Source organism: Herpailurus yagouaroundi, unplaced genomic scaffold, assembly GCF_014898765.1.
Source record: "Herpailurus yagouaroundi ecotype Mexico unplaced genomic scaffold, PumYag 77, whole genome shotgun sequence".
NCBI classification, from domain to species: domain Eukaryota; kingdom Metazoa; phylum Chordata; class Mammalia; order Carnivora; family Felidae; genus Herpailurus; species Herpailurus yagouaroundi.
Window position 1 is genome coordinate 37,205,415 of NW_024412388.1, and position 27,932 is coordinate 37,233,346.

At 40.6% G+C, this 27,932-nt stretch overlaps 1 protein-coding gene across 2 annotated transcripts; it reads right to left on the bottom strand.

The window, feature by feature from the left end:
* Nucleotides 1–1,853: 1,853 nt before the first annotated feature.
* ATPAF1 (ATP synthase mitochondrial F1 complex assembly factor 1) lies at nt 1,854–27,879 on the bottom strand. 2 transcript variants are annotated; one of them, XM_040470135.1, is made up of 9 exons: nt 27,506–27,848; nt 24,533–24,641; nt 20,405–20,455; nt 19,709–19,771; nt 16,078–16,128; nt 14,853–14,900; nt 10,714–10,809; nt 8,700–8,807; nt 1,854–2,133 (listed from the first exon to the last, which is right to left on the bottom strand). In XM_040470135.1, the coding sequence occupies exons 1-9, from the start codon at nt 27,826–27,828 to the stop codon at nt 1,939–1,941; spliced, it is 1,044 nt and encodes a 347-aa protein (XP_040326069.1). In that variant the 5' UTR covers nt 27,829–27,848; the 3' UTR covers nt 1,854–1,938. The 2 variants fall into 2 exon arrangements, with proteins under 2 accessions (XP_040326069.1, XP_040326070.1); XM_040470136.1 differs by lacking the exon at nt 10,714–10,809 and having other exon boundaries at nt 27,506–27,879.
* Nucleotides 27,880–27,932: the final 53 nt, after the last annotated feature.

Below are 27,932 nucleotides of genomic sequence, written 5' to 3' on the forward strand. Positions count from 1 at the left end.
GGATATAGAGCAAAGCTGGGAGGAACGAGCAGCCAATTAATTCTTATTTCTTCTTCCATCATCTTATTTCTTCTCACACTCTGGTGGAGGTGTTATAAAAATGTACTATGGCCAAGAAGTGGGTCCATCCAGAGGGAAAAGCACACATCGCTGGATACCCATGAAAGCAACTCCAACCTGATGTCAAAAATTCCTGGGACTCGAAACATCCAGACTCAAGTTTCTCAAAAAATGAACTGTCAGAACAGAGGCAGATCCAGAATTTGCATTAGGAAAGAGCTCAACCTTTAGAGAAACTGTGAAAGGCTAGCAGCTTTTTCAGCTTTAAATACACACGATCTCTTTCTACACACAGACTCAGAAGTACAACAAAACAGACACAGCTCAGAAAACAATGGAAAGACCAATCCCATCTCTAGAGCTTAGAGACAGGCCCAACCTATAAACAATCTTCCATAATAAAGAACATATACACACACAGTCTAAAACTCCTGGTTACATTCTCACTTACCAATTCAGTGTCACACAGGCAAACCGCAGGCAGGAGCGGCAAAGTTGGAGCACATCAGATCAGGAAAAGGAAAGGCATAATAAAGGGGGTCGATGACAATACTGGGGGGGCTCTGGTACCTCAGATTCAGAAGGCTGGTGTGTAACCACCACCTTCTTCTATCACTGAGCTGGGAGCCACAACAATGACACTACAAACCAAATGTGAGTTTTCAGTGCTGGAGAGCTCCTTTCTTGTATTTGGCGTTTCAAGCAACTGCTGAGTCCAAAGATAGGTTTTGATCAGTCCACTGATTCACACTGACACCAAGGACAGCACAGAGGTTAGATTTCACTGTTTAGTGTAAAAAGACTGTAAGCCAGACTTTATTTTATTGCTACATTTTCCCCACACCCAATCTGGGAACATTTGCTTCCACCTACTTTTTCATTTAATACTGGCATGGTTTAGAGTTGTTTAAATTTTTTTTTTTCAACGTTTATTTTTTTTTGGGGGGGACAGAGAGAGACAGAGCATGAACGGGGGAGGGGCAGAGAGAGACACAGAATCGGAAACAGGCTCCAGGCTCCGAGCCATCAGCCCAGAGCCTGACGCGGGGCTCGAACTCACGGACCGCGAGATCGTGACCTGGCTGAAGTCGGACGCTTAACCGACTGCGCCACCCAGGCGCCCCTAGAGTTGTTTAAAACAAACAAAGCAAAACATGCAAATCTGGATCAATCCTTTCCTTACAGAAGTGTTGATTTGTTGACACTGTACTGACTCCCCCCCTCCAAATACACAGCTTCTAGAGGAGGAGGTACCACAAACTATGGTTTAACAGTACGCAGGCACCATACTGGTGTATTTAACTACACTTGAAATCTACAAGACCCTCCAAACCAGCTACACTAAAGGCAACTCTGGGGACATCTACATTAAGTCTTAATCCTGATAGCAATATCTGGTTGTTCTAGATTCTAAACAGGATATTTGGGCTATGCCTTTGGTCAGCCAAGGGGCACACAGGAAGAGTATGCAAAGCCCACGTCTAACTACAGCAGGTTGTCAAGCTTATTACCCTGTCACAAGTTTATACATATGAGGAACTAATCATTTGGGAGCTGTACGGTGCATAGCACTATTACACTGTGTAAAGTAAAATCAACCATCCTGTGGATCCTTAGCTCTCTCTGGTTATGACCTCAAACACTTAAAAAGGAAAGCTTAAATACGCTGGCAGAGAATTCTCAGAATGTCTGCTACCTTCATTCCTGAATATCAAGTAAAAGGGCTCACCTCCATGACTACTACTTGCAATAAGCACACAGGTCAACTCATTAGAGACTGCTCCTTATATCTGTTAAGCTCCAAAAGTTCAAGGGGGCAGGTGGGCTTTAAAAAACTATCCAGGGCTGAGCAGATGCTGTAAGCCAATCCTTACAGCTCTAAGTCTTATCCTGGTTCTGGGCACATTTCAGCTCTGCTCCAAGTCCACTTTGCTCCAATTCAGCGATGACAGACATATATTTGAATTCATTTGGTCTGAAGTTAAAGGTCTCCACTAACTCGTAGGTCTCCTTCCGGTCAGTGGCATAGAAGAGCTGAACTTGGTTGGCAATGCACTGTGCCTCAGCAACATTCTGTAAGGTAGAAAGAGTAATGAGGTCCTTCCCTGCACAGGGCCATAAAGCTCTATCTCTGAGTCCTGTGACAGGTGGAGGGGCCTTACCCAGGAGTCACTGCTTCCAGAAAGCTTCTCTGACTCCTTGACATCCAAGTCTTTGTTAGGTGCCCCTTGTCTGTGCACCCAAATTACACCATGCTGACCTCTACCATAGTATGTATCATATTAAATTGTATGTCCTTTTTTTCCCTCTTTTGCTTTTTTTGTGTCTTCCCTAGTATGAATTCCTCAAAGTATGTGCTTGCTCTACATTCCTGCACATGGTCATATCTGGTCAATGTTTGCTAAATAAAGTAACAAATATGTCTAAAATTTTCCTTTTCATTCAGTTCCTCAGTAACTGTTAGGTATATCTCAAGGGAGGGAAAAAGAGCAATAGTTACCCACCTCCAAGAACCAGTTTGTGAGTCAGTACTAAGTTCTTGACTAACCAGACATACTCTTGAATAAACACTGTTCCTGAAACCACCTCAGTCAGAAAACTAGTGCCAAAGTCAGCTGTGTGGTTCTACAGTTTGTCCACAAATTCTAAGACACTTTTTTCTTTGAGGGAGCCTAGTTTCCCTTTCCTTGAGTGTAGGCTGTACGTACTGACTTGCTTCTTCCAAATGGACCACGGTGAAATGAAGAATGACTTCTACTAAGTCACAGAAGACACTGCAGCTTGTGTCTTGCTATCCCTCTTGAATTGCTCTGGGGAAAGTCAGTTGCCAAAGTCATTAGGACATTTAAGTAGCCCTATGAAGAAGCCGATGTGGCAAGGAAATGAGGCTTCTTGCCAACAGCCATGCCACAGGGTTAGAAGTGGGTCGTTGAGCCCAATCAACCTTCTTTTCAGATGACTACAGCCTGAGCGAACATCCTGGCAACTTCATGAGAGACTCTATGCCCAGAGCCATCCAATTGTACTGCTCCTGAATTCCTGACCCACAGAAACTGTGAGGTAATAAATTTTTTTGTCTTAAGCCACTAAATTTTGGAATAATTTGCTATGCAAATCTACCAGCAAAGCTCCACGGAAGAGAAGGGTCCACCTTGTCTAAAGCTCAGCTGTGGAGAAATGGTACACTCACTCCATGTAACAGAGATAGGGTCAGGACACAAGCTACACTCTCAAAACCTTACAAAAGAACTACCTCAAACAACTATTACTTTTGCTTCCTATGCAATCCTCTAGTTCTAGCTGGTCAGAGGCACTTACTCATCATCACTGTGTTCATATGGCCAAAACCCAACTGCAAAAGATAGTGGGAAATTCCCACTAAAACTAACTGCCAAAAGTGTGCTATGTCTAGCTACAGAATGATGAAAATGGATTTATGAATACCATAGGCTGCTTTACCTCCATTTCCTCCCATGGGGCTTTCAGGTCATTTCTCACAGGCAGGGACTAATCTCTGAGACTGGATTTTCAATCAAAAGCCTTCTTCCAAAACTCTGGGTATTTCAAATTAATAGAATTTTAGAGCTGGAAGGAGCCTCAGAGATCACCCAGTCTTCATTTAATAGGCCAGGAAGTAAAAGAAGATGAGGTTCAGGGATGGGTCCAAGGTCATATGACTAGCAAATGGCAGAGCCAGGACCAGTCCTCTGGACTCCTAGACTGGTACTCCCTCTACTTCATCCTGATACTGTTTCTGGTGGGGCAAGATAATTAAGACTGGTCAAAACTGATAACTACTTCATCAATTTTACCTTTCCTCTACTCAAACATGCCTCAAGAGTAAACCATTTCTAAAGCAAGTGCACTGCCATAATTGGAGGCAGATACCACTACTTTCTGGTCCTATGAACTATAGGGACCTCCAATTATCAACTTTAATTCAAGGCTCAGAATAGTGGAGGTAAAGGTAGTTTTAGCTGTATTCATTTTAGAACAGTGCTGTCCACACTGTAGAGTGCTAGGGGCTCTGTGGAGGTGGCTCAGGTCCCTTTACCTGTGTCGGCTGTTATATCAGAGGTTTTACATAATAAGATTTTGTTTGGATAAAGGGTTCTAACCACTAGTATGGGAGACGTGTATTTGTCTCTCACAGAGGGTTATGGAAAGCCCCCTCCCCCTGCCTTAGGTCTCAATATGAAGCAATAGTCTCCCTTTCTAGGACCCAAGAAGATAAATATATTCATTCCTATGTTGCTCAATAAGGAGGTATATTAAATAGACTGATTCCTCCCTTTCTTTCAATCTTCATAGATACTATCAACTTACCAAACCCTGTCCATTTTACTATCTACTTTTAGGGCCCCTCTCTCTCCATCACCCTTACTACTCCACTTCAGGTCTTCCCTATCTCTTGCTAACACTATTGCAACTGTCTTCTAAATGATCATACTGACTAGGCTAGAACTAAAATATATTTAGGAAGCAAATAATTAAGGTAAATGGCCTTGAAGTCCAACTCTTTATGGGTCACTCCCTGTTCAAAAACCTTTAATGACACTTTCATGTTCTCAGGATAAAGCCAAACCTCTACACACAACCCACCAAATGTTCCTTTTAATATATGTTATATCGGGGCGCCTGGGTGGCGCAGTCGGTTAAGCGTCCGACTTCAGCCAGGTCACGATCTCGCGGTCCGTGAGTTCGAGCCCTGCGTCGGGTTCTGGGCTGATGGCTCAGAGCCTGGAGCCTGTTTCCAGTTCTGTGTCTCCCTCTCTCTCTGCCCCTCCCCCGTTCATGCTCTGTCTCTCTCTGTCCCAAAAATAAATAAATGTTTAAAAAAAAATTAAAAAAAAAAAAAAAAGAAAAAAAATAAATATGTTATATCAAAAATCATATATATGTATAAAAAATATCATATATATATATATATATACATAAATAAAATACCAAACTGTAATACCTCCAGTCATTTTATGCCTCCGAGCATCATGTACTTTTGCTATTCCCTTTGCCTGGAACATTCTCCCTCACCTCCCTTTTTATCTGGCTAAATTCCTGCTCATCTTTGAGATTCAGCCCAGGGATCTAGGATCTCCTTCCTCCTTCTGGGCCAGGTAACAAACACCCCCTGCATAAGCATCCCAGTACTCTACCCTAAGCACTGACTGCATTCCAATGAAATCATCCATTGACACAGAGGTGGAACCAAATAAGGTTTTCAAATATTCTACTAAATTTCGGCATTAAAGTTATCAGTTCTCAATTCTGTATGTTTCTCTTCATTTGCCTTACTGTTTTTGGAAGTACTATGCCAAAGTGCAAATTCATGAAAGAGCAGCAAGGGATCATATATTCATATTACATCTCTAGATTTCCCATCTCGGAGTCACAGGCTCTACAATAAACTCTAACATGTCTAGTTCTGTACTGCGAGTAAGAAACTCACAGTCACATTGATTTCTATGAGGCAAATGTATATTGTTTGGCATGCTGTCCAATATTATAAGGCCAGGAAGCAAATTTTAATCTTGATGAGGCCTGTGCTGCAGTTTGAGACCACCAGAGTGAGGTGGTAAAAATGCCAGAGCAGAAGGGCCTCCTGTGACCTCTAGAGTCCACACTTTCAATATGGTTAGATGCTGGGCTTTGCTGAAGTCCAGAAAAGAAAGTCTCTGTGTTACTCCCTCCTTCCTGTGGTCAAATCTTAAACCTTGTCATTAGCAGTAACTATATCCCCTCCAAATCTCAATTTGAAACATCCACAGTTGGTCTATATTTTCCTATCTTTTAAGCTCACTCCCACCTTCAAAAATCTTTTAACGCCACCAGAACTCACAATTCTTATGGTCTCTAAACCTTCCTTATGTTTTCACTTCCCTCTTTAGCCAGCTTGCATTCCACAGTCAGTAATTATAATCATTCTTTTGCACTCACCTTTAACTTCCCAGTCTCTTATACTTCATTAGACCACTTGGCTGAACTATAACCCCAGATAAATCCAAATCTCAGCCCTCTCTCTGTGCCTGTACCCACACAGCCAGTCTCTCTTTCATTCTCCTAGACCACATGTTGACAAACACTTTCTGTAAAAGGACACATGGCTAGTATCTGAGGTTCTCCTGGCCCTACAGTCTCTGTTGCAACTACTTAACTCTGATGTGGACCTAAAGCAGCCATAGATAATATGTAAATAATAAGTATGGCTGTGTTCCAATAAAACTTTATTTATAGGCACTGAAATTTGAATTTCAAACACTTTTCATAGGCCATGAAATATTACTCTTCTTTAGTTCTGCTCCTTCCCCCTCCAACCATGTAAAGATATAGAAAACATTTTTAACTCACGGCCCTTCTAAAAGCAGATAATGCATTGGATTTGGCCCACAGGCCGTGGTTGCCAACTCTGTCCTGGGAAACCATTTCACTTTCTCTTTTCCACTCAATTGTCCAACACCTATTCTTCCATCTTCCCTCTCAGCTGATGACCTTTCTTTCTAAGCAATCTAGAGAGAACTTCTTCAAGATACCACCCACACCTTTATCCACTTAACTGTATTTGTGTCTGTATATATTCTGGCTTCTCTCCTATTATGATATTTCTGGCAAAGATCAATCCCTCATTTCCAGACTTGCCCACTCAAAAATACTTCAACAATTCTCTCCTCTTTCTCCTGAATTATCAGTATTTCCCTCTCTACTGAATCTTTCCACCTGCATATAAATATAATGTTATTTCTCTCATATTTAAAACAAAAACATTGTTGTCCCCACATCTCCCACTCCAGCTGGTGTCTCATTCTCTCCTTCCCTTCACAGAACCATCCTTGAAAAGACTTGTTTATGCTTACTCTTTGTAATTTTTCTTCCCATTCTCTCTTAAATGTACTCCAATGTTGCTTTTGTCCTACCACTCCTCTGAAACTGTCCTTAAAAAGCTCGCTAATGACTTCCATGTTGTGACATCTAGTAAATTCTCAGTCTTCATCTCATTTGCACTACCAGCAAGTGAGACTTGGCCAGTTGAGCATTCCCTATTCCTTGAGACATTACATCTTAGCTTTCAGGGCATTTTACCATCTTAGTTTTCCTATCTCACTGACTATTCCTTTTAAATCTTTGCTGAAGCTTCCTCATGTCTCCAGGCTCAGTTCTTAGACCTCTTTTCTTTTTATCTTCATTTACTTCCTTGGTGATTGCATTCAGTCTCATGGTGTTGTTTTTGTTTTTAATGTTTATTTATTTACTGTGAGAGAGGAGACAATTTCACACACAGCTCAATCTCACAAACCCACAGACCATGAGATCATGACCTGAGCCGAAATCAAGAGGTGGATGTGCAACTGCCTGAGCCATCCAGGTGCCCCAGTCTCATGGTTTTAAATAATAATCTGCCTGCTGACAACTCCCATATTTATATCTCCAGCCTGGACCTCCCCCCTGAACTCCAGGCTCACTGGAGTTCTACTGCCTACTGCTTGGATATCTAAAAGTTATCTCAGATTTAATATATCCAAAATTGAGCTCCAGATCTTCCTCTCAAATCTGTTCTTCCTGAAATCTTATCTATCTAAGTTAATGGCAACTCCATTCTCTTGGATAGGATTTTGGGTGACTGCCAGTTGAGTGTGATGGTGGAAAGAAGAATGGGAGAAATAGGACTGAACAGTTTTAGGGATAATAGGGAAGAAGAGTTCCAGTTCTGGTTCCAGACTTGGGGCTTACTGCTACTATGAGATACCAGCTGAGTGTCCTCACTTTTTCCTTCTCTGTAAGTGGCTGGTAAAGAGAGAGAGGAAAAATAAATGGGTGCTGTAATGAATCTTGGGGGGAAGAGGCACTAAAGTGTCCACTGTCTTGAGGACATCCTGAACTTAAATCCTGCCAAATAAGAGAGACAGAGATGAGCAAGGACTAGACAAACCAGCTGTACAAGAACCATAAAACTGCTCCTGGCCCTGGATATACAGAAAGAACAAACACAATGGACATCATTACCTATGGACATATGGTTGATGCTCTACAGGAAAAGGAGGAAGAGAAATCACTATGTATGATGAAGGTAGTACACATGAACAGTGTGCAGGAAGATAAGAGATTGAGAACTATTCTAGACTTTGAACTCTTCCTTATACTTAAGAAGCCAATTGCTCGTCCACACTCTCTTACTTGAAACCCTTCAGGCCAGATGTGTTTTGGAGTCAGAATTATTGTATTCTATAAAGGCGATAGGTACATTAGGCAACACCCCATAAGCAAACACATTAATATTTCCTTAGTAAAATGTATGACTATTCTACATCAAGTGGGATTAATAAGGACTATAAGTGGCCTTACATCAGTTTAAATGAAGATTTAGCTACCAAGTAAGTTCTAGTCAGGTAAGGTTTTGTGACCAAATGAATTATGAGGAAACCTTGTTTTCAGAGCTTATGGACTTCAAAATTGTGAATAAGTGATTGAGTTAGTGATTGCACTAACTTTAACTTGGAGGAGCTCTTGCGAGACAAAATTATGACCAACTTTAAGTAAGAAACAAGTACATGTAGGTCTCTGGAATTTTACCTCTCATGATCTTTGGCAGAAGGATAGTACCTTCAGGGCCACCAAGTAAATCCAAAGAGATGAAAGTTAATTCTTACCAGAAATGTGGTATCCATTTCTGCTGTCATCAGCACTATGCCCTTTTCCTCCTTAAGTTCAGGGTAGTGATATAAAACCAACTGGCTGGCTGCAGCATCCCCTCGGGTCTGTAAGGACAAACACTTATCAAGGCTCAATAAGGTACCACCACACAAAACTGCAATTTCAGAGCAATAGAGAGTCTGGAGGAAATTTGGGCTCTTAACAGCCCCTTGGGTGGCCAGTGAGTCAGAGGCCTGGCCACCTGGTCAGGCTTGCCAAGGCACCGTGAAACTGACAGTTTGCACAGTGTTATTTGTGTCTTCAATTGAAAAGGGTTTGGCTTTTTTCCCAGAAAATGTTTACAGTAGGCAGTGAATCCTTCATCATGGCCATATATTTAAAAACAAAACGGCACAAGCAGCTACCAAATCAAGTTCTAAAGAAAGCAATATGCCTGTGTAATTGCCACTTTTATGGACTAGTGCATTTCACAGTTGAAATCTACTCCCCTTGGCTGGCTCTGAAGACTGAGCTCTTTTAAGCTGCAGCAAACAGCTGGAGAGTTTGCACATGGGCCAGATTTGTAATGTGCAGTTTTAAAATATAATCTGAGTGGGAGATAGGGGGGAAAAGAAGAATGGGAACATCATAATTTCATGAAGAGTGGAGAGGGTAGTGGTTATCAGACCTCAGTCCAGACTAGGAACAGAGGCTGGGTTCAAAGTTAAAGCCTTCATATAGTACAGGAGGAAACAACTATACATTTAAAAAAGATCTCTGGGTTTCATCTCTAAATTTCAGCAAGAGTCTTTCTAACTATCAATACCTAACTATTGCTAGGGTTCTGCCTCTCAGTCCCCCCCCCCAATATACTTCAAATATATTGCTCATTTTGATCATAATTATGTTTCTAGATTTTTCTCTTATACTTGTCTAAGAGCTTCAGGAGGGCAAGGACCTTGTCTCACAGGTCTCCAAGTCCGAACATCATCCCTAATACAGTGGCATAATGGTTCAGTTCACAGAGTTTTGAGTCAATCAAATCTAGCCCTGGCACCTATTACCACACTCATCTATATTAGCTTCCTAACTTCCTAGCATGGGCTCATGTTCTTCTCTCTAGAGAAATAATGACAGTAACTATCTCATGGGACATTTGTGAAGATTAAAAAACATGATGTATATAAAACACCTGGCATATAGTAAGTACATCAAGGGTTGGCTATTATAGTATGTGCCCAATAAATGTTATTTTTAATTCATCCACAAAAAAAAGTAAAGTCTGCCCCCTCATTCTGCTTTTTCTCTCCCACCCACACCCTGCCTTTGTTTTTGTTACCAAACATGATACAATTTTAGCATATAATCACATGGGATACAGAAATGAAGAAACTCTTATTCTATCTTGTACTTCTTTTTCCCCTGTGTTCAAAGCCATTATAACACAAGCTTGTGGATTTGGGGGCCAGATTTGGCCTCCAAATATATAATATAAATCCTAGTTATGATCTGATTTAAACTACTGACTTCTTTTTTTTAAAAGTTTCAAATGCTTTAGATTGAATTTCTTAATTTAATATTTGGGAATAAAACAAAGAAAGAGAAAGGATAGAAGGAAGCAAACAAAATGACACCTATGGAATGGAAACTATGCATCTAGCATCTTGGAAAGTGCTGACTTGGTTAATAAAACACAAGCAAGACGTGGAATCTACCTTAGGGTTAAAAAGATAACCATCATAGTTCACCCATGTTTGTTAAGTGAGGCACATGCAGCAAATGGTATAGAGGTCTGGGGAAGAGACACAAGAGACCAGATGTAGTCAGAAAATACGTTTTGGGGTCTTTTCCAATTTCTAGGTATTGACTAGGGTCTAGACAGCTAGCCCGATACACAAAGTATGACAATTCATCAATACCAGAGCAAATACTGCTGGGAGTTAGTAGATACTGTGTCCTCAAACCTCAGCAAGGGCTCATAGTCCCACAAAGGAAGACTCCTCTTCTAGGGGATGAGTATAGGCCACCTACCTGAATATTTATAAGTGCAGTGAAGTGGAGTTCAGTACCTGTCCATTGTCCTACAAAGAACTCATAACCTTCCCTTCTTGGTAGTGCACATAGAAACTATGGGAAATAAATACATAAGGATATAGATGAATAAATAAAATTTGTTCTACGTCCAACCACTTATATCATTTGCTTCATTTCTTCACTGTTTGGTCTTTAAACACTTTTTAAATTATGAAATTTATAAATGATAATCTAACAAATAGTCATATACTTCCCAATCCACCTAAGAATGAAAGCATTAGAGATCCAATTGAAGGTTTCTTTCTCTGTCACCCATTCTAATCCCATTCCAGAGTAACATTTATCCTGCATTTGGTGTCTGTCATTCTCTTTGAGGTTTTTATACTTTAAAGTGCATGCACATATCCATAAACAAGAAATATGTATTACATGTTTAAAAACCTGTTACATGTTTAAAAATTTAAATCTTACCAAACTATACGTACACTTGGCAACTTGCTTTTTTCACTTCACACTATACTTCTGAGATTTGTCTATGTTGATAAATAAAACTCTAACTCATTAATTTTCACTGTTGTATGAAATTCTACTCTAGAAGTTTATCACAATTTATCTGTTCTTCTACTGATAATACGAGTTTTTCAATTTGTAAACTTTCTAATGCTGAATTAACTTTTGTTCCAATTATTACAATTGCTTTCTATTCTATCATTTGAGGCTGATACTGGAGCATGGTTCTAAACACAAAGAAATGATTAGTTTTAGGTTTAAGATGTTTAGAATTGGGGATGAGTGGTAAAGAGAATGGTGCCAGAAAAAAACAAAGTAAAAACAGTCCAATGCATGTTAGTCACGAACTGTCCCCTTACGACCAACCACTCAGGCTCTATTTTATTTTTATTAGATGACATAAACTCAGTGCCTAGCTAACAGGCAACTGATTTGATTTCTGTCACTCCTGGTCAGGGTACATTTTCTAGAATTTTGTAAAAATGGAACCAAATAATCTATACTTCTTTTGTATGATTTCTTTCATTCTAATTGTTCTGTGATCTATCCATGTTTTTGCATGTATCAATAGTTCATTCCTCCTTTTTTTAATGTTTATTTATTTTTTGAAAGAGAGAGAGAGAGAGAGAGAGAGAGAGAGGAGAATGAGCGAGTGGGGGAGGGGCAGAGAGAGAGAGGGAGACACAGAATCTGAAATAGGCTCTAGGTTCTAAGCTGTCAGCACACAGCTCGATGCAGGGCTCAAATGCATGAACTGTGAGAAAATGACTTGAGCTGAGGTCAGATACTTAACCAACTGAGCTGCCCAATAGTTCATTTGTTCTTATTGCTGAATATTATCCCACTGTATATGTATATATACACATAGCACCCCACCACCAATTTCTTTATGTACTGTGATAGATTTGGGTATCTTTTAATATTTGGTTATTACAAATAAAGCTGCTATGAACATTTGTGTTATATGAACATATGCTTTCAATTCTTGGGAAAATATCTAGGGAGTAGAATAACGGGGTGGTATGTCAGGTATATGTTTAACTTTTAAAGAATCTGTCAGTCTGTTTTCTAAAGTGTTTTTACCGTTTTACACAATTATATCAGCAGTATATGAGAGTTCCAGTTATTCCACTTCCTCACCAACACTTGGTATAGTCAGTCTTTTTAATTCTGGTCATTTTAGTGGTATCTCACTGTGGTTTTAATTTGCAGTTCCCATTATGAATAATAATATTGAGCATCTTTTCAGGTGCTTATCTGCCATTCCACTTCACTGGTGAATTGTTTGAATCTTTTGCCCATTTTTTAATTGGGTTGCCTGTCTTCTTAAGTTGTATGAGTTGTTTTTTTTTTTTAATTTTTTTTTTTCAACGTTTATTTATTTTTGGGACAGAGAGAGACAGAGCACGAACGGGGGAGGGGCAGAGAGAGAGGGAGACACAGAATCGGAAACAGGCTCCAGGCTCTGAGCCATCAGCCCAGAGCCTGACGTGGGGCTCGAACTCACGGACCGCGAGATTGTGACCCCGGCTGAAGTCGGACGCTCAACCGACTGCACCACCCAGGCGCCCCAAGTTGTATGAGTTTTTTAATATATTCCTAGGTACAAGTCACTTGTCGATACATGTCTTGCAAATATTTTCTCCCAGTCTGTGGCTTGTCTTTTCAAATTTCATAACAATGTCTTTTGAAAAGTAGAGTTTTATATTTTATTTATTGTGGTAAAGTATATATAACATAAAAGTTATCATTTTAATTATTCTTAATTTTTTTAATGCTTATTTTATTACTTATTTTTGAGAGAGAGAGTGTGAGTGGGGGAGGAGCAGAGAGAGGGAGACAGAGAATCTGAAGCAGGCTCTAGGTTCTGAGCTATCAGCACAGAGCCTGATGTGGGCTTGAACTCCTGAACTGTGAGATCATGACCTAAGCTGAAGTCGGATGCTCAACTGACTAAGCCACCCAGAAGCCCCACATTTTAACTATTCTTAAGTTTACAATTTAGTGGCATCAAGTACATTTGCACTGTTGTACAACCATCACCACCATCCATCTCCACTTTTTAAAATTTTTCCAGACTAAAACCCCATACCCATTAAACGGGAACTCCTCATCCCCTTTTCCCCCATCCCCTGGCAACCATCATTCTACTTTCTGTCCACGAATTTGACTATTCTAGGTACCTACACCTATTCTAGATCTATAGTGGAATCATACAGCATTTGTCCTTTTGTAACTGGTTTATTTCACTGAGTATAATGTCTTCAAGGTCCATTCACGTTGTAGCATGTGTCAGAATTTCCTTCCTTTTTAAGGCTAAATAATTTTCTATTGGGTGTATATACCACATTTTGTTTATTCATCCATCAGTGGACACTTGGATTGCTTCCATATTTGAGCTATTGGGACTAATGCTGCTATAAACATGAGAATACAGGTAGAAAATTTTAATTTTGATGAAATCTGATTTACTGATTTGTTTTTTCTTTTATAGTTTGGGCCTTTTGTGATATACTTAAGAAATCTCTGCCAAACTCAAGATCACTAACATTCAACCTAAGATTGCTTTTTTAAGAAGTTACATTTACATCTATTATCTATTTTGAGTTAATTTTTGGATACAGTATGAGGCAAGAGTAGAGACTCATTTTTTTGCATATGGAAAGCCAAACTGTTTTGTACCATTTGTTGAAGAGATTATCCTTTCCCCATTTAATTACCTTGGCACCTTTGCTAAAAAATAACTGACCGCACATGTTGGTCTATTTCTGGATTCTCTCTTCGGTTCTGTTGATCTATATGTCTATCTTTATGCCAATAACACATTGTCTTCATTATTGTAGCTTTATATTAATTCTTGAAATCATGAAATGTAAGTCCTCTAACTGTTCTTTTTTTCAAAATCATTTTGTTATTCTAGGTCTCTGGACATCCAGATAATTTTTTAAAATCACTCTGTCAATTTCTTTAAAGAAAAAAAAGCCTACTGGGATTTTGACTGAGATATTTACTCTAGAGATCAATTTGGGGGGAAAGGACACCGATAGTGAGTCATTCAATTCATGACCATAGTATACATCTCTCCATTTACTTAGATGTTTTTATTTTCTCTCAGTAATGTTTGGAAAATCTATTTGAGAATCTTAGAAATTATTACAGACACCAAATCAGCTGGTCCACCTCACCAATTCCCTTTTCCTAAGGTCTTCTGGCAGCTCATTACTCCAGCAACAATCTCATAATTCCTTAGGCACATACAATCAGGATAGCATGGCCAAAATCAAAAAGAAACTGCCAATAAAATAGAACATTAAAGGAAGGTGAAATTATTAAGGTCTCAGGTGTTGCCTCCCACATTCGCTTATACTGAAAGAGATCCTAATCAGAAAGGGCTACACTGTGTCACAGGGCTAAAAAGTCAGAGACACTTATTGGGACAAATAATTCCCATGATTTCTTAAGGCTGAAAATCTCACTTATCAGTAGAGTCAGCATGTGAGCATCTTTCTTAAATAAACAGAACACTATAACATGTGAGATAGTATGGAGTATGAAGAGATTGGCTAGAAAATATCCTTATTTGGTAGAATTGATAAGCAATCCTCATACGACCACTACAAACTTACTGTTGGACAGGACTGAGCTCGGGTCCAGATCAAGTCAAACTTCTCTTCCTACAGGTCAGAAAAGAAGAAAATTCAAAAACAAGAAGACGTAAGGCCTCAACCACACTTAAATTCACCAATATTGAACTCTATTCAATATTACTAAAAATATCTCTTAAGTTCTATTATTTACAAATCCCTCTTATGACAGAGAGAAAAATGTGATGTTATGTTTTGCTGCTCGTTGTCAGAACTACACGTCAAGAGTGGATATTTCAAATGTTCCAAACTCTGCAAGGGACTCTGCCAAGTGCCACTGAGGCTGTCTGAGGGAGAGCCAAGAATGCCTGTTCAAACAATGAGTCGGTATTAGAGATCTAAAATATCACAAAAAATATAGATCCTTTTGGTTGTTGAGCTCATGAAGGGCAAGGGTATATACATGTAAGAGGTGGGAAAAAATTATAGCAATACTCTCAGAGCAACCAAAAGGCCTGGCTTTATTTTTCCATCTCTAAGTTTACCTCCTTAATCTTAAACTCATGCATGTAAATTCAGTATCTATTTGTGTGCTTGATATAACTTAACTTAAATGGCTTCCTCTTTAGGAAAGAAGAATAGTGGAAGAACTAGCTGATAATCCAGTACATCAAATACTTCCTTATGGCAGAAGTCGTTGTAAGGGCACCGAACCAGAAGAAGCCAGCAGCACCCCTTCCCAGACACAAACCTTAATGGTCAAGCAGTGGCCAGTGACTATCTCCAAGACAGCAATTTCAAGCAGGGAAAAAAATAAAGAAAACACCACTTGCTAAGGGGAAATGCCAGAAAAAGCCTAGGAGGAGGCTCTAAGTCAGCTCAGTAATAGGTCACTTATAGACAAAAGGGGAAGAAAAGCTATGCTAGAGGCCCTGCCTGAAATTCCAACAGCGTGGCTGGGAAACACCAAAAAGAAGTAAAATACATTTGGAAATTGCTCAGCAACATGAACTTATACCATGCTCCCTTGCCAGAGACTTGAGTCTAAGAGACATTTCTAAACCAGAAAGAGGGAAAACAAGAGCCATAAATATACCATATGGAGCTTCCAATCTTTGGTGTTTAGGGCATAATAAAAACGCTCAGAGCTATAAATGTAAGTTCTCAAGAGGCAATAAACATTGGAAAGTAAAGGCAACTGCCTGCTAAGGGTAGAGACCTGACCTTCATGTTATAACACTTTCATTTTCCCCTCCAAACTACTTACAGGAATAACTGCGTAGACTGTATCCTTTGCTGCAAAATACTGCTGCCAAATCTGTACAAAAAAGAGAGGGTGTCTGTGACATGTGGGTAATCTTTTCAACCTGCGCCAAGAAATGGTGACAGCTTTCATTGCTCAGAGTAATATGCTATTTGACAACAGGGAAGAAAACCCAACGTGATGCTTTTATTACTAGTACATGATTACAAAAAAGATTTAATACCATCTACTCTTCTAGATGATTAAACTGTAACTCTGTAACAAATTCCTGCTAGGAATGGACAAATGGATTCCATGATCTTGTTAATCATTTCTCTCAAGATGTGATGTGCCTGTATGTAACAGACATGCTCTTTTACCTTCTTTTTCCCTTCCCCAAACTCATATTCCCCAGCCAACTGTGGGCCTTGTCAGACAGCCAGGACATCAGTCATTCAGAACTCAGTGTCTGGAGTCAGGCAGACCTGGATGCAAATCCCAGCTCCAATCATTTGCTGGCCATGCTACTTTGGGCAAATTATTAGAAATCACTATATAACATCAATATAATCATCAGTAAAATAGCAATAAAACCAACCTAACAGGATTGTTGTGAAGACTAGCTGAAATAAAGTAGGTTTGTGCTTAGCACAACAGAATTATAATGCAAACCAGAGACAAGGTGCTCTGAGGGCAACAAAGAGGCACTTAACCCAAGTTAGGGAATGAGTGCCAGAGGAAGGGATACTTTTGCTGCATCCTGAAGAATGAACAGGGGTTAGCTGGGTGAACAAGGAGGCTGGGAAGACAAACACCATAGAAGAGACCTATTCTAAGCAGAGAATGACAGCATCAGCAAAGGCACAGAAGTTGGGGAAGGCATCGCAGCCAAGGTGACACCTGAGTGAGCTTTTGAAGAACAGGCCACCTTCCTTTAGAGATTCTCTGCTTTGTCAACATTTTCATTAAGATGGGTGAGACCTACAGTCAAAAAGAATGAAATCTTGCCATTTGCAACTACATGGAGGGAACTGGAGGGTATCATGTTAAGTGAAATTAGAGAAAGACAAAAATCATATGACTTCACTCATATGAGGACTTTAAGAGACAAAACATAAGGGATGAACATAAGGGAACATAAGATGAACATAGGGAAGGGAAACAAAAATAATATAAAAACAGGGAGGGGGGAAAAACAGAGAAGACTCATAAATATGGAGAACAAACTGAGGGTTACTGGAGGGGTTGTAGGAGGGGGGATGGGCTAAATAGGTAAGGGGCACTAAGGAATCTACTCCTGAAATCATTGTTGCAGTATATGCTAACTAATTTGGATGTAAATTTAAAAAAAATAAAAAAGAAGTTAATAAAAAAAAAAAAAAAAAAAAAAAAAAAAAAAGATGGGTGAGCCCTAACTGAAGACACTAATCAAAGTATGATCTAACCAACACAGAGTATAGAGGACTATTACCTTCTAGGACCTGGGCAAATCACTCTGTCAATGCAGCCTAAAGTTGCTTTGCCTTTTTTTTTTTTTTTGCATGTCAGACACTGTCTTTTCATTTTAAGGACAGCACATCCAGCTATTTTTATTTAATCTATATTAGTAGATAGGTCATGAACCAACACTGAAATTTATAGAATGGACAGATGTTTACTAACACAGTTGATCTTGGTTACTCAAAATTCTTTTAACAAACACAAACTTATGTCTAAAATTGTAAGTCTGAATGATATTCACCACATGATCAAGCTGCTTGGGCCTGGCTTTTCTCTCTCCTAAAGGACATGCTTGGTGTCCACTTTCTATTGGCACTTCTTCCCAAAGACAGTTTGAGGTCTCCTACAGACTTTGCATAAGCCTCTATTAACAGAAGTTAGAACCTGTGCTGTTCTTATCTGTTTTTGTGTCTGTCCTTCTACTAGGTTAAAACTCCTTGAGAGTAAGGGATTCTCTCATTTAATTTATGGGTCTGACATACAGTCTGACATTTAATAGGTATTCAATAAGTGCTTCTGCTGAAACAAATGATATAGCACCCGAAGAAAACTCGTGGCAACTGGCACAACTTCCGGAAAGGGAATATGAAGCAGAGTCAAACAGACAGGGGTCTGAGTCCCAGCTCTACCACTGACTAAGTTACTTAATCTTACAGTTTCCTCAGTTGTAAATTGGAAGCAATAGCACCTACTTTACAAGGCAGTTATGAGAATTTAATGCAATAGTGCATATGAAGCATTAAGTACAGGACCTGACACAGTCTACTGCTTTTATTATGATTTTGATTTTCTCAATATACCTAAAATAATTAATGGAATTACAAAGAATACCAATAGATCGATTATAGTCTAATTAGAGAGAAAAGAATCACAGACATGAAAATGTAAATAGCAATGCAAATCAAGGCATGTGGAATGACCAAACAGGCAGGATAGATGGTAAGTGCTTTGAAGTGTCCAGAAAGTTTCCTGAAGGAGAGCCTATAACAGAGGACTCTGAATGCTAAGCAAATGAATATGGGAAGTCACCGAACATTTGCAAGCGGGTTACTAACAAAATACTTATTTTTATTCATTTACTTAAAAATACAAATGTAGCACTCACTCTGTGCCAGGCACTGTTCTATATGCTTTATAAATATTAACTCATTTAATTCCTCAAATACCTCTAAGAGATAAGTACTATTATTATCTTCACTTTACAGATAGGGAAACTAAGACCCAGAGAGATCAACTAACTTATCAAAGTCATTCATGTAAAGTGGCAGAGCCAGGACTTAAAACTGGCAGGTTGGCCTGGAGTCTGTGTTCTTAACCAATATACTATGCTTCTCCATAATGAAACTGGTAAGGTTATGAGAGGTGGAAAAGCAGCGAGAAACAAGAGCAGGGAAACCTATTCAGACAGGTAGTACAGCAAGCCAGGAAACGGTACTGATTATTTTATTTTTTGAGAGAGAGAAGGGAGTGCACATGAGCAGAGGAGGGGCAGAGAGAGGAAGAGAGAGAATCTTAAGCAGGCTCCACACCAGTGCAGAGCCTGGTGAGATCATGAGATCATGACCTGAGCAGAAATCAAGAGGTGGATGCTTAACGGACTAAGCCACTCAGGCACCCCGGTATGGATGATTTTAAATAAGATGTGGGTGGGGCGCCTGGGTGGCGCAGTCGGTTAAGTGTCCGACTTCAGCCAGGTCACGATCTCGCGGTCCGTGAGTTCGAGCCCCGCGTCGGGCTCTGGGCTGATGGCTCGGAGCCTGGAGCCTGTTTCCGATTCTGTGTCTCCCTCTCTCTCTGCCCCTCGCCCGTTCATGCTCTGTCTCTCTCTGTCCCAAAAATACAAAATAAAATAAAACGTTGAAAAAAAAAAATTTTAAAAAAATAAAAAATAAAAAAAAAATAAATAAGATGTGGGCAACAGGAATGAAACAGAAAGGCGAAATGTGAGTTGGTGAGACATATAGGAGTAAAACCAATAAGGACAAGCTTTCTTATACCACTCTTTTTCATGTAATTCATAACTTCTCCTTTCTATGACCACCTTTCATTTTGGCTAGAAAAAGGTATCAAGAAATGTATGCTGCTTTCTACTTCCAGATTTGGTTTACAGAGCACACATTTTCATAAAGTATGCCAATCCATTTTCATTCATTACCTGTCTTATTTCTTCTGCAGTTTTGTCTTTCACCATCTCAATGTTAAAGATTGAACTGAGAGTCTGGATGACAAAATAAAAGGCAATTAACATCCACAATTTAAAAAATAAAATAGCTTAGCTCTATCTATAAGCCTTGTCAGATGCAACATATCAGGACAGTGGAGCAGATCTTCGGTAAGTAGAAAACATGTATAAGAAAATCTGCATGCCCAGAGAAGTGAACCCCTAAGCCCAGGCAGATTTTCACAGTACTATTCCTGGAGAGTATCTATAAGTACTTTCTGAATGCTTCATCCTCACTAATGAGCACTACAGCACCTTGTAGCTGGTAAGAGAAGAAAATCTGGTTGTTACCTTAACTGCTATTCTACCAGAGGTGGCTCCTTATTTGCAAATTAAATGAGTGTAAACATGCTTTGATCTTTCAAAAAAATACTTCCTATAGAAAGAAAGGGTATCTTTATTTCTATATTACTGTATTTACTTCATATTTCCCATAGCACCCCCGGGACCCAGACTATGCTAGAGGTTATATCAAGGACATAAACATTTTTAGAAATATTTCTCATCTCCACAGTTGGAAAAAAAAAAATCGTCAAATTGCTGAACCACGGTAAATATGTTCAAATTTGCAGCCTCTTGTTATAGATGTTCCACATGACTCCAGACTTGGATCTTTAATTAGAAACCTACCTTGTCCTTAGTGAATCCTCTGCTCACAGGCTGTTTCCCCAAGGGGTCTGTCTGAAATACATGTTGAGACAGGATATTTATCTGTGCTTTACTCATAAGAAAAAGACCACTAAGCTAGGTGAAGGGCCCAATATCTCATTTTAGTAATTTGACACTACAGAACTCACTTTTCTCTATTCTATATAGTAACTGTACACACTGTTCGAAGAGTTATTGTTTGTGATATAACTTTTCTATGACTAAGCTTTTGAGATACAGAGATGAAAAAAGATTCTTTGTTAGTAACTACCATCTAATGGTACTGAGAGTCCATTCCATACCTGCCACTATGGACATGAGGGACTCCTTCCCAGAATGAGAGCTGCTTGGGTTTCCTGCGCTCTGCTCTCTCTGATCTGCTCCATAGTGAGCCACAAAGAAGGCAAAAAATGAAAAAATGTATTTTCCAAGGCTACTTCTTATCTGTGACAGCACTTCTGATGGCAGCCATCCTCATCAGACTAGAGTGTTTTCCAGCACACACTCTTTTTAATTTTTTTTTTTAATCTTATTTTTGAGAGAGAGAGAGAGAACACGAGTAGGGGAGGAGCAGAGAGGGGGAGACACAGAATCTGAAGCAGGCTCCAGGCTTTGAGCTGTCAGCACAGAGCCTGACGCAGGGCTTGAACCATGAACCGTGAGATCATGACCCGAGCAGAAGTCAGACGCTTAACCGACTGAGCCACTCAGACGTCCCTCCAGCACATACTCTTAATATTCCCTCCATCAAATTAGTGATTATTTCTTCTCCTGCCCACTATTTCTGAGAAAGGCCACATCCAGGAAATCCTATTTTGAGATTTCTCATAGCATGGATGGTTTCTTCTGAGTCTTCCTCTGAATTTCTTAGTTCAAGTCCATGCCTTTCAGAAGGAGTATAATCTATACCTGGGATTCTGAGGCTAAAAAGCACTTTCTGCACAAAACCCTGTCTTTTGTTATTCTGTGCCTTCACAAATTCAAACCTTTCATAAATGATGCCCACAGACTGGTACCCATAAATTAGACAAAAGTCTGGTGTAGAAAAATCTATTGGATACACCCTGGTCTTTTTGGTCATACCCCTATCCTGTGGCAGCATCCTAATGCAGTCTGTCCTTCATATGTAAACTTTCCAGAAAAGAGAGAATGGATTTCATTTTCATACCACTCACCTTCATATGCGTCGTGAAAACAAAACAAATGAAGCCCTCCACCTGCACAGCGCCTTCTACTCTTACTCACTAAGCCTGATGTATTCTTTTCCCACAATGTCCCTCCAATCCATTCTTTATTTCCATTTGCACTTATAGAAATAACAAATTTAAGCTCTAAGTATAAGCTTAGTGTGTTTTATCTAACCCTAAGACACCTCTTAAGAAGCACCATTATTTGATGCATCAGAAAATGACGCTAACTAAATAAGATAGCATACTTTCAGATCACATCAATTTTAAGACAATTTTGGAAATGTTAAAATGTAAAAATAAAAAAAAAGTAGACTTTGGAAATAATGAAATAAGGTAATTAAAATTATAGTTGAAAGTATGTGCCCAAAGTGTCAAGAGCACTTAATAAAACATTAAAATGGGTACATTAATACTCCCCTACAGATGCTTTGGAAATCTGTGTGGACAACTTTTCTATTATTACAATAGTTGACTGGATGAAGACATTTGTATTTATGGCAAGGGAAGGGGTGCCAGGAGCTGTGATCTTGCTGATGAGTTCCACATAATGAATTTTCCCTCATCCTGCACAACTTTTCAGGGTCTAGCCAAATATCCTTGTAAGTGAAAAACCTTTTTACAATTACTTGCATCTAGAATCTAATTCTCCTTTTCTTTCTTTCTTTCTTTCTTTCTTTCTTTCTTTCTTTCTTTCTTTCTTTCTTTTTCTTTCTCTCTCTCTCTCTCTCTCTCTCTCTCTCTCTTTAACATGGCTTTAACAAACACTGAAATTTTCAGAAATGCAATTATTATATAACTTAAAAGAAGGCTGTACATTATGGAATCTCATGAGGATCACTGAAAACAACATCGCTTATGATTTGGGAGTTTTTTTAAAGTAATAATGTAACACCCCTATACCAGTCAATATTTGCTGCTTACGTCTTCATGGGGATTTCACATGGAGGCGAAAACCTCTGATGACTGCATTAGGTTTCACAGCATAGTTGTGCTCAAGAACTTAGATACTAAATTTCACTTATAAAAATTTCATTTGTATCATTCATTCATTATAGAAAAATATCATTCATATCATCTACTAAATAAGTATTTTATTAAAAAGTTCTTTCCTTTATATTACAGCTAGGGCATTATATTGATTTTTTCCCCCTGAAATTATGTGCACCAGTGGGTTACATTGTCTACATACCATTTCAGTATATAAAATGGAGAATTAAAAAAACTTTTTTTTAAAAAAGGGGATGTTGGGTCTCATGTGGTAGGGAACCAATGACTCAGAGTTAAGAAAAGGCTTTGGGAATGGAGTCATTAGCCCTCTTCTATCTACCTAGATAGTAAAGACAGAAAGTCATTATTTACCCAGGAGTTGCCATAATTTAAATTACATTTTAGGGGCGCCTGGGTGGCTCAGTCGGTTAAGCATCCGGCTTTGGCTCAGGTCATGATCTCACGGTTTGTGAGTTCGAGTCCCACGTCAGGCTCTGTGCTGACAGTTCAGAGCCTGGAGCTTGTTTCAGATTCTGTGTCTCCCTCTCTCTCTGTTCCTCCCTCACTTGTGCTGTCTCTCTGTCTCAAAAAGAAATAAACATTAAAAAAAAAATTAAATTACATTTTACTTACATTTTATCTTGTCATCATAAAGTTGAATTTCTAACTCTGTTTACAAAAGGGGACAAAGAGCTTTCCCATGTCAGATTAAAAGTTTATAATATAGTAATATTTCCAAGAGCTACTGACTTGTAATCTTGGCACTATAAATGTTTATTATGGGAAATTATATTTGTTAAAATATTGTAGTAGAGACCTGTTTGTTCACATAAAGTTGTAAACTATATTTGTCATAGGAAGTTGAATTTGCTCCCCAATCTTGCAATGATTAACCCAGTACCTATTGCTTTTGTTCTAATGAACTCACTCAGTTATTAAAAAACTGAGCGGATTCTCTTAAAATTTAAAACACCTAAGGCAAAAAAAGTTATTCTCCAAATTAAATAAAAATCTCTCATGCTAAAACACAATGCAGAATCCCAATTTTCTACTGTATGTTATCTCAAGTCTACACCTGGATTACTGCATATCCTTCTTGGTGTTAGCCTCTCCCACTCCAATTTGTTCTTTTTCTTTTTTTTCCCCCAAGTTGTTCTATGTACCACTCTAGATTAGTATTTTTTTTTTAATGTTTATTTTTGAGAGAGTACACGTATGTGTGTGTGCGTGCACGCACACACACACACGTGAGCAGGGAAGGGGCAGAGAGAGAGGGAGAGAGAGAGAGAGAATCACAAGTAGGTTCCACGCTCAGCATGGGAGCCCAATGTGGGACTTGATCTCACGATGAGATCATGAGCTGAGCCAAAATCAAGAGTCTGAAGCTTAACTGACTGAGTGACCCAGGTGCCCCTAGGTTAGTATTTTTCAAATTATAGGTTGTGAAATCAATTTACTAGATTGTGACCAAAGGTTTTTAAAAGAAAATAAGATGCATTGCATGTACTAAAAGTAAGCATTGTTTTGTAAAAACTGCTTCAGTTATAATCATACACATGTGTGTACTGAACTGCAATGTAAAATCTATTTCTTACTGTGGCTCATGATCAAAAAGTTTGAAAAGCACTGCATTAGATTTCAACATGCTTTCCCCAGCTTTGATTCTTGTTTAAGGATAATAATAGCTATGAAGCACTTTTTTTGTCCCCTGATCCCTACAGCCCACTGCCATGTGTGCCTTGCTTTGACCACTCTACTGCATCCCCCCAGAAGCATGCCTTTTTCATCCCTCTGTTTCTCTACCACGACCACAGCACCTTGCCAGAAAGAGCAGGATACCCTTTACGGATGGAGCCTGAGATGAATATAATGAGGCTACATTCAGGGGGGTGGAGCACTGGTGAGCCAAAAACACAAAGGGGGCAGGTCTTACCTTCTGTTCCACACATTTGATGAAGTCACCTTGCCTGGAGTGCCCCACTGGCTGCTTCCGAAACTCACTGCGCTTCTCTAGTCGGGATTCAAAAGCAGCTGGGTCAGATCTGATTAAAGGTAAACCAAAAGTTAAACTCCTTGAGCCTTTTTGGATTTGGAAATAACAAAGCATCATGTTCCACTTCCAGAGAGAGAGGACACAGGCATTCAGAGGTTGAAGGATTTGCCTACAAATCAAGAAAGTGGACAAAGATATCCAGTCATTTAACAACTGTTAATCCTCAAGGGGCCTGTGTATGATTCTTCTCCTGCAGGATATTTCCTAGGGTGATGCAGAGCTTGGTCCCTCAGGTACTTATACTCTACATCCTTGGAATTCAGTCCTCAAGGTGGGAAGGGGACTTTGAAGTCATCTTGCTTGGTTGTCCTACTCAGGCAGGAGTCTAATAGCACTCCTAGTAGATGTTTTTACTTGAACACTGTTACTTGAACACATTTAGTTCTTGGACATCCTCTTTCCCCCACTCCCAGGTTAAATACTTGTTTATTCAGATGCAGATGATTCAGAGGCTTTAGGCAGCCTATTTTGCAGGAGATTTAGTATCTGAGTATCTCCCTGATTCTCTCCCAAGACCTTGCTCCTGCAGATGGAACAGCAGAACTTGTCCTTTGTGTCAAAATGAAGCTAGTCTTCAGGCTATGTTGGGGCTGACATCCTTGTTAAGAAGTCTCCAGGCTGTGTAGGCAACAAGGTGATATTTGCCACTGTACACTTTGGTGAAGACCTCATATAGGGATTCCAGCTCCTGGGCCATAAGACCTGTCATAGGTGAGGTCTGCAGGATCCAAAGGGCATCGTGATCACCACTCTGGTGAAGTCCTTCCCGGTCAAGGCATTGTATGGGACTCCTCTTCCATAACACTCCATTCCTCCATTCCAGAGGAACACCACTCCCTTCATTGCCATTACATGGGCAGATCGTCTTCCTCCCCTCCACAGCAGAGCAGCAACTTAGTACACAGTCAGTCTAGCGGTCCTGTCCTGTGGGATGTGGCACCCACCCAGCTGGGACTGCAAATGCCAGGACCAGGGTAAGTGCTGCAAGCATCCACAGCTGTGCCTGGGTCTGCTACGGTGAGTGGGTAGAGTGAGTGAGGAGCAGCCCAGACATTGGAGTCTGTGCACTCCCACCTTGGACATCTTTTATTATTAAAACATCTGAGCCTAAATCTATCTGTATCTTTCACTCTTAGGAACAAGAAAAAAAAATGTCTAATTCTTTTTATCTGAGTACTTGAAAATCACTATTATGTCACCCTCTAAATTTTTCTCTAGGTTAAACCTGCCTTAGTTCTTTTGGTCCTTCTTTATATAGTAATTTGTGAATATTTCCTCACTATCAACCTGCTCTCTGGAATTTGTCCACACTCTAGATATAGTGGGTCTGGAGCTAGATCATATCCTCCCAATTCACCAAAGCAGAGTATGATGCAAAATCCAGATACTAGGCTGGAAGGGGTCAGCAGGGCACACAGCCTTGTCCTGCTATTGGCTCAAACCAAACCTGGGGCTGGTACTACAAGAGCCCAGGTTTTCGTGAGTATAGAGAGACTGACAGATACTACAGCGTGAGAACCTTGTGTGGAACACTACAGAATATGGACATTATCCAGAGTCATTGTGGGTGCTTTAGAAAGCTCACTCTTTAGGAGATGTCAGTATGTGTAAATATTGATGGGAATGATCTAGTGGGGAAGAAGAATAAAACCTGCCATTCATTGGTTCATGAGTAAGAATGAATGGGAGCTGTGAAATATTCAGGGTATGAGTAGACAACTCTGCTAAGATGCCTGCCTGCCTGTGAAAGGGATCAATGAGAAAAGACTGGAGGGGAATGTAGGTCAAGGAAAGGTTTTAAAGATGAGAAATTCTTGAGTATATATGAACGTTGCTGAAAAGAGAGCAAAAATTCTCATTCCTTTATTCTGTCATTTTTTTCAAAAAGCGAAGACAGATCACAATAGCAGCAGTGAGCTGGACTGGGGTGGAAGTGGTGAAGACTAGCTGGTGGATGACTGCCAAGAGTCCAGGAGATGACGGAGGAGTAAATTAAGGCCATGGAAGTAGAGGTGAGACAGAACCCAAAGAAGTTAATAGTACTCAGTCTTTGGTTTCCCAAACCAACTGCCTGCCCACCCTGCCAAATTCTCTCCCAAGCCCCTTTAATTTTCATCTTTGATCTCCTTCAGTTCTTCCCACTTAAACTCTTCAGACCCTCCCTTGGTCCCCTTACACCCACCTTAAGCCTCTTGATCTCCAAGTCATTTTATCTGGAAGCTGAGAAGAAGTGTTAGGAATCCTGGATTCCAAGACAGATGAATCCCAACCAGCTGTGTGACCTCTGCCAGATCTCTGATGCTGATTCTCAGTTTCCTCATCTTAATGAGAGGATTCGGTGGTTGATCCAACTGCCACACCATTAGTCTTTGACGCCCTGCTCCCTCCCCCAAACTCCTTTCCTTGTAGTCAGGGCTGTAGCTAGAAACCTGGGAACCCCAGTTCTAGGCCAGGCCCCAGTGAATCAATATGTGACCTTGAGCAAGTCAAGTCCTTTCTATGAAAGGCTCCACGTTCCCATTTCTATAATGAGGGCAGGTCTCTTGGAACTGCCTACTTCATAAGATCTGACACAGGATTCCACCTCTGCATTTTGAGAACTAGAGCACAGAGACAGACAACTGGGGGAAGAGCGAGGACTTTGCAGAGACTCTCAGCTCTGACCCTAGCTGTGCGATGTTAGCAAGTGACCTTGCTTCTCTGAGCCCGGACGCATCATCTATAGAGTAGTGACAGCAACCGGGCCCGCATCGCAGGGCTGTTCTAAGCACCGAGGATGTCGGATCCACCAGAAACGCGGGCCGCGCGCCGCCCCTCCCAGCCCGCCGCCGGCCGGCCGGCCGGCGCCCGCACCTGCGCAGCTGCTGGATCTTGTCCCGGTAGCGGTCGTAGAAGGGGTTGGCCTCGAGCTCGGCCCCGGCCCCGCTGCCGTCGGCACCCCCCGCGGGCCGGCCCGAGCCGCGGCGCACCGGGAACACACGCAGCTGCGCGGGGGACACGAGCCCCAGTCCTAGAGCGCGGCTACGCACCGCGCACAGGCCCCGGTACAGACCGGCCACCTGCAGCACGGCGGGGCCGGTGCCACCGGCCGCCGCCACCACGGCAGCCATTGCCGCCCCCGCCTCCTCCTCCTCGTGCGCGTCGGCCTCAGCCCGCGGCCCGCGCGCCGGCTCCATCGCGCTCCGGGTCTGCCGTGCCCCGGCTCCGGCACCGAGGTTCCGCGCGCGCAAGGTTCCGGGCCCCAGAGAGGGCGAGGTGAGGCGCAGCGGGGAGGAGGGAG